The sequence below is a fragment of the Plectropomus leopardus genome, chromosome 1, assembly GCF_026936395.1.
Source record: "Plectropomus leopardus strain MGB_pleo_1.0 chromosome 1, ASM2693639v1, whole genome shotgun sequence".
NCBI classification, from domain to species: Eukaryota; Metazoa; Chordata; class Actinopteri; order Perciformes; family Serranidae; genus Plectropomus; species Plectropomus leopardus.
The window spans coordinates 30,261,692-30,269,626 of record NC_142176.1 but is presented as its reverse complement, the minus strand read 5'-3'; the positions used below and the strand labels follow the sequence as shown (position 1 = coordinate 30,269,626).

The window sequence follows — 7,935 nt, the reverse complement described above, 5'->3', positions numbered from 1 at the left end:
ACATGAAACCATTTGCTTTGACAGCCACAAACTCTGCATCTTTCAATTCCTCATGCTGATCACTGAACCATTCTGTGTGTGTAGTTTACAAATTGTGATATCACACACTGAGAGAGAGAAGTGAGACTCTTTGGTGATGAATGAAACCAAATTGTAAAATTAGGGGTCTGCTTTCAGCCCTTTCAAAGCAGAGGTGAAACCTGGCTGCACCGACTGATGCCTATAATTAGTTTAGATAGGTCCAATGAAGATGAAATCATCTGTGAATTTAAAAAAAAAAAGTGTTATGTGTGACAGCATTTCATTATGTTTTGCTGTAATTAAAAGATAATGAGACAATGGGCCCCTGGGCACAGACATGCAAAAGGCTCCAGCATAGGAGAAAGACATCCAGATTTTGTGGTTTTGCCTCTTTTTGATGATAATGATAATAATACATCCTATTTGTAGAGCAGTTTTCAAGAAACTCAGAGACACTTTACAGATGTCAATAAACGATCAGTAATTAATTTGAACTGGGAGACGTCGTTGCAGGCTCTGTTGTGTTTTTTGTTGTTTTGTGCCTTTCGTAGGCCTGTAGTCGTTATACATCTTTTTGTGGTTTGGATCTCTTTGAGTTTATTCTGTCTCATTTTTAGTTATTTTGTGTTAAGTATTTTGAGCGTTTTCTCAGTTGGCACATGTTACAATAATTTGAGTGACATTTTGCAGATGAAGGCCAGGAGGGGCCCTGACACTTCAGGTCCCTGTGTCTGTGCCTGGCAGGTCTGTTCAATAATCCATTTATGATCAAACTGTATCTTTGTTTTGCATTGTGAGCTATGACTTAATATTACAATCATATTTCTACCTGTGTGATGTCATTACAATGTTTTTTCAGGGATATAGATAAAGGTTATCCAGCTAAAAGTAGACTTTTGAAATGTATCCCATCCCTGGATAGAGCTGCAACTAATCACTGTTTTCATTATTGTGTCATTTGCAGATCATTTTCTTGAGTGTATAATTAATTATGTGGTCTATAAAATGCCAGTAATAGAATGGTGAAACTATGAAATTGCTCCAGAAATTCAGTATTTTGGGCATTTTCTTCTTCTTCTTCTTCTTCTTCTTCCAGAAAAAGCCTAAAGTGGTGGGCAGTCCTGAATCAAAAAAGCCTGACTAGCTATGGATTCATTCCAAATCCAAGACAGGACAAGTCTCAGAGGAAATGGAGAAGTTAATAGTACATTGATAGATCTTTGAGTTTTTACCACCAACACTGCAAAGTTAGTGCAACAAAAAATAATAAATTGTGGTAAAACATATTAATGAATGCTCATATAGACCCATTAATAATATTGCTAGGCTAGTTTGGCTATATGTGTTGTGTTACCTGCAGCTCCAGACAGATTTTTTTGTTTGTTTGTTTTGGCCCAGAAATGGCTCTTTTGATAGTAAAGCCTGCCGACCCCTGGGGAACCTGATGATGATAAAAATGACTTACGTAATTTGATTGCCACTTTTCTGTAGGAGAGGTGTCTCCCCAGCTGTATTGTTAGGGGACTTTTGCGGGTTTTTTTTTTTTTTTTGCGGGGAGCAGATGGATAAAACAGCCCGGAGGCGGAGTCAGATGATAAAGCCGCAGCAGAGCAGCTGAAGGGAAGCTGTGAGTGCACCGAGGTTCTCCTTCCGCTGTCCGTATGCGCAGAGAGCAGTCTGATATCGCTGGGAGGGTAAGCTTTTGTTTCCTCTACGCTCGGATAAACATTGTTTAACCCACTTTTCATGTGAACGTATGGAAATGTAAAACTCTGACCACTCAGAGGCGTTTGTATAATGACACTTAAAGCCGTGTTAGTGCGCTGATGTGGCTCTCGTAGTTGAGCTAGCTCCTGGTAGCCTGTGTGAATGTGGTCCTTTGTGTCCTCCATTGCTTTGGTGACAGATCAACGATAGTTAGCGGAGAAAAGGTAGCTTGGGCCGGCTAGCCGACTGCCAACCTGCTGACTGATAACTAACGTTATTCAACACGCATTACGTGTGATTTATCCAGGTTTGACAGGCTGTTAAAGTTAACTGAGCTGTATTCAGGCTCCAGCATCTTCCGAGAGCTAACGTTGACACCAGCACGACTGCTGCTAGCGCTGCTGTTAGCTGTAGCCGTCAACACAGCAGCTAACACCATGTTACTTTGTCAAGTAGATTTCAGCACCTGGCTGCAAATATGTAACAGGAACCAGGTTCAGAGGCTCCCAGTACATGTTTACACCTTCTGGTTTTACATGGATGAAACATGTTCAGTGGTAATAATACTAATATAGTTGTATTTATATAGCAGCTTTAACATGGAATGCAGTTTAAAGTGCTTCGCAGACAGAAAAGCATAAAGAGGAAAACAATAAGAATTGTTATATAATATGATTATTTTGTACTATGTGGCACCTTTTTTAAAATTATGTACTTCTTTACTATTTCTGACTTGTTTTTTCCCCTGCTATTTTCACTTTTTACTATTTATATCGCTCTTTGCTCGCTTATTCTGTACACACCTGGCTGCTGTAACAATGCCAATTTCCCCTTTGTGGGACTGATAAAGGGTTATCTTATTTTATAAGACCCAGACAATAAAACAAAATAAAAGACACAAAAATACCACAGTATGATCTAACAAATCCAATATCAGAGACAACAGAAAAATATCAACATATGACCAAATAATCAACATCATGTCCCAATGAAATGAAATGGTGGCATAAGGGGGGGTAAACCAGCCTAATATGGTTTTTGATCTAAGAGAAGGCCAGAGTAAAAAAAAGGTGTGTTTTGCGATGTTTAGGGGCATAGGCAATAAAGGCTCCTTCAGTCCTCTTTTTTGAGTACTGTGGATTGTTAATAATCAAGAGTCTGATCATCATTGTGCACAAATTGGAGTCTAACATGACAGTCTGCTCTGTATGAGCGTGACATATCAGTAAAAGCCTCAAAAGCTTTCAGTGATCATGTAAGAATAACGCAGCTAAGTTATTACTAAAGGAAGCTTATGCTAGGTATGAACGAGACAGCTTGTGGGTAACGTCAGTTGCATGATGAGCTGATTGGAGGTAACAGCCAATTAGTTTAAAGCTATAAGAGTTATTACCTGATTATTCAACTGGCAAAAAATGAACTGGTTGTAGATTTGTTAAATATCTGGTCATCTTTCAGGTAAAACCTTTTTAATTTTTATTTTAATTTGAATATCTCTGCATTTTAAAGTCATTGTGTGACATAAACAAGAAATTTAAAGATGCCGCCTTGGGCTCTAAAAATCATAATGAACATTCTCACAGTTGTCTGAAGGTTTAATAAACCAACTAATAGGGGTTGTGGGGAAAAAAAATTGGAAAAATATTGTGTATTTTTTGTGGCAATATTGTATCAATATATAGGTGGCAAGTATCATTTTTTTATTATATAAATTATTAATACTGCAAACACAAATTAAATGTTTGGTCGCCTACTAGAAAAACAAAATCAGTTCCTTCTTTTTTAGTCCAAAAGATTCATTTTGCTGCAGTAAAAAAAAAGATCAAAGTGAGATGAACAGACTGAAAACTTTATCTTATTAGATAAAAACAGATGTTGGCAAAGTTCCCCCTTTAGGGACATAATTTGCAGTTGAATAAGGTAATAAATTGTAATATATTGCAGAATCTGCTGTTTTAATACTTGGCTTATCCCAAAACATTTAATCTCAGTCTAATGTATTGTGACTTAAATATTGTGATATTAAGGTATCATGGGGCCTCTGGTGATTTCCACCGCTACAGACTAATAATTGAGTATGCAACTGACACATAAGTTGATGATATAAATAATTGTATGTTGCAGCCCTGAACTGGTTACTCTTTGTTCCCGTCACATCAACAAACCAGTACGGCTCCTGATCCTCCCATTTCAGCAGGCACTCTTATATTATTGTTTTTCCCCGTTTAGAAAATGTCGTGCAGGCTGTGGAAAGAGACCCTAGCTCTGGCAGAGGACTACTTGTCCCTGTGCTGCACAGGCCCACAGCCAGCACCTCCACCTCCCAGCGAGTCAGCCGCTGCCATGAGGCGCCTGGCTCACGACATGGAGACGCAGCACCAGGCTCGCTTCCACTCCCTCGCTCAGACCTTCCTGAGGCAGTGTGGGCCGGACCCCTGCTCCAGCCTCAGGAAGGTGATGGAGGAGCTGGTGGGAGATGGACATTTGAACTGGGGGAGGGTTGTTTCCCTTTTCACCTTTACTGGGGTGCTGGCCAGACAGCTGCTGGAGCAGAAGGGCATAAAGCCGGGGCTGGACCCTGGGCAGGGGCAGGAACCGGGACAGGAGCCTGGAAACTGCAGGGGACTGGCAGAGACCATAGCTGATTACTTGGGAGACGAGAAGAGAGACTGGATGCTGGAGAATGACGGATGGGTAGGTCATAACGTCATGTCTGCTTCTAAACTGAGTGTTACAGGCAGAGCTGAGTCAACACAAACCTTGGAGATTAGAGAGGTATTTTGATTGTATCTAGGGGCAGTTAAACGGAACTGTAAAAAAAAATCCCAGTAAGAGCTAAAAGCGAAAGTGCTTCTTTTAAACTTTTGCTGTTGGAAACCACCTAGTTTGAAAGTATCATGTTTGCTTCCTGCTCAGGTTTTTATTCAGATCTATGTGTAAATGTGGCTTAAAATGTGCAGAATGGTGAGGAATGTGGTCAACAACGAGACAGCCCTCAGCAGTGTAAATTCAGGGCCATGCTGAAACAGTGTTGGGCTTCAGATGATCAGTTTTGCAAAACAAAAGCTGTGTTTTCAGGCGGTTCTGGACTGTATGCTTGTTTAGCCACTGGAAATCAAAAGGCCAAAGATCATTTTAAGGCTGCTTGTTGTGGCTTATTTAACTTGAAAAAAAACTTATGGAATAGTCATGATGGACTCTGGGTAGACCAGATGCTTCACCAAACTGAACTCAGCTACAGTTGAATGTCTGTTTTTGTCAATGGGCTTGCCCTGGCCCCCTCCCAAACACACACACACACACACACACACACACACACACACACACACACACACACTCTCTCTTACCCCTCCTTTCTTCAGCTGACAGCTGGTTTCAACAGACACATAACCAACTCAGCCAGATGGACTTTGTAGTAACAGTCAAAGCTTCTGTGTGTTGAATTTGGCTTCGGCTATATTGAAAGCTAGCTTGTTTATAACAACAAGCAGCTGCAAGCAGGTGCACTCACTGGTTGAATTGGTGACTTCAGTCTGAAAACACAAGATGGAGAAATACACGTCTGATGGGGCTGAACAGCATCTGACTCACCCAATTTTTATTTATTTTTTGCTAATGGAGCAGAAAAGGCTAGAAGGAGTTCATAATTAATATAACTGAATTCAATCATTTCTACATTATATTTATTCAAACTGGCGCTTTTTCCATTACTCCGGGTTGACACTTATTTTTCTACCTTGAAGAACTGCTGTGCTGTCACATTATTTAAAAACTTGCCGATATCAGCGGCACCCTGTGCAAATCTTTTTACTGTGTTTGTGGAGAAACACAAGCCTGTCAGTGACTGAGATATTTTCCAAAACATATTCTTTAATTGCCGCCGGGCATCAGCCAAGCAACTGTTAGTTAGAAGACATTTTGGCAGCTAATACTTCCTCATTTTGAATTGTAAAACCTACAGTATATGCAAAAAAACCCTGAAAACTGTAGATAAATATTATGTATTGCAAGTAAAAGAAACCCAACAAATTCTAACCATTTCTTTTGTTTTGTTTGTCCTCTCAGGAGGGGTTCTGCAAGTTCTCCTGCAGTGCCAGAGAGGTGAATCAGGACTCGTCCATGAAGACAGCGCTGTTTGCTGCTGCGGGTGTTGGCCTCGCTGGACTCACTTTCCTCCTGGTGCGCTAGCTAACCCCGTACATCCTTAACACATCCTCATCCATGTTCTCATTTCATTTGGCACAGTTAAGTAGACATTTTGAATTCTAACATCAATGCTGCAAATTAAATCTGAAGTCAATTCAGGGTTGTAATCTCAAGTCAACTGAATGTTTGCACATACTCAGACTCTCCCTGCCCCACACACACACACACACACACACACACACACACAAACAAATACTGACATTTTGTCACTCGCTCCTTAAGATTGTATAAATGATCTAATGCCTTCATGAATTTTGGAGTAAGTGACATCAACTTACATATCTTAAACAGTTGAACTACAAAAGCACAGGTTTCTGCACAGAATCATCTTGCTCTCAAAAGTTTTGTATTTTCAGCAGTGCAGCTAAACTTCAATTTCCCCACAGCTTTTGGTTTTGATTTTACAAATTGTCAGCTGCCTTTTTATTCATGTGTTTACCTAAGTTGTGTATGTGGTATAGAGCCGTGTACAATGTATAAATTAATATATTATATTTATATGAAATGGAACTGTAAGCAGTGGCCCTTTTTTTTCTAACCACAGCTAATGCAGCTGTTCCACTGTTTTCAAGTCTGTCCTGCATTCATGTGAAATATCTGTGATTTCCATGGGTCAGCCAAGCTGAGTACAGCGCTCATGACAACACAACACAACACAACGGTGCTATGATATGTTGTGAAATGTTTCTCACGTCGATCTACCAAACCAGGGACCAATCTGATTTCAAACATATTGCTATTTGAACAAACTGCAATGGCACCCCCCCCAACAGATCTCTTAAACATTATATTTTTACATTGTGTTTGTCTATTTATTTCACTGTTTTTTATGATAAAAGTGAAGCAATCATGGAGTTTGTGATTCTTGTGATTTGAGTGCAGAGAGTGAACCAACCTGGTGCGGTGATGTCATACAACTTTCTCCCTGAGTGTGTACGCAGCTGGTGAGGAGTGTGTAGGGGAATATGGATAGTAGATGATCTGCCCTCCTTTATATGCAGACATATTGTAATAAATAAGAGATGCTTTGCTGTCTGCTTCTGTGCTCCTGAGGCAACAGGACCTCATGCACAAAACATCCTTAGGCAAAAATTAACTCCTCACTACCTGAGATTAACTCTTTAATAGAAAGGGCTCTCTCCTAACCTTTTAAATTATTTTTGCAGTGCAAGCTGTGCCTTGAACAGACATTATCTACAGGCCACAGTCAATACTACATTATCAACTCAGCCATTTGGATACTTTCAATTGTGTTTACATTACAGTTATTCAAGTGCTGTACTTAAATACAATTTAAAGTAATTGTACTGCACTGGATTGCTGTTATACACATGTACTTTACCAAACAGTTAAAGGGGACAACAAATCCAAACTTGCATGAAAATAATTAAAATAAAGGGTTAACAAGAGTGGCAACAGCCTCAAATTTTATATATCTCCGTGCCAGCGATAGCCAAGGCAGGAGGCATTATTTTTTCGGGTTGTCTGTCTGCAAGTTTTGTGAAGGAAATAGGTCGACCACACGTGAGACTTCTTCAAATTTCTGTCTGTTTATGTCTTTCTGTCTGCAAAAATCCTATAAAGAAATCATAGTGTGTTTTGTAAAAATACAAAAATATATTATACTTTGCCCATGAAAACAGGATGTCAAAAATCACGGAAAAATGTCATGTTGTCATAAAAAGTCATCATATTCTATGTGGTCAAAAATAATTTAAAAAGACAGTATGTTGTAAAAATAAATCATGTAAATATACTATGTCGTCGCAAAGAAACATCATTGTATAGTATGAGAATGAAAAACAACAAAAAAATACAGTTGAAATCATCCAAAAACATCATAGTATACTTTGTTGTCAAAAATCATGGCGACATACTATACTATTAGGTTTTGGCATGATTTTTGATTGAATACCATACTATGGTTTTTTATCATGATTTTTGACGACATACTATGCCATAACATTTTGGCATGATTTTTGACGAAATACTACAGTATGA

The 7,935-nt window shown here is 39.2% G+C and overlaps 1 protein-coding gene across 1 annotated transcript; it reads left to right on the top strand.

Moving 5' to 3' along the window:
* Positions 1 to 1,586: 1,586 nt before the first annotated feature.
* Positions 1,587 to 6,788, top strand: bcl2l10 (BCL2 like 10). Its single transcript, XM_042486977.2, has 3 exons — positions 1,587 to 1,715; positions 3,958 to 4,422; positions 5,794 to 6,788. The coding sequence occupies exons 1-3, from the start codon at positions 1,683 to 1,685 to the stop codon at positions 5,914 to 5,916; spliced, it is 621 nt and encodes a 206-aa protein (XP_042342911.2). The 5' UTR covers positions 1,587 to 1,682; the 3' UTR covers positions 5,917 to 6,788.
* Positions 6,789 to 7,935: the final 1,147 nt, after the last annotated feature.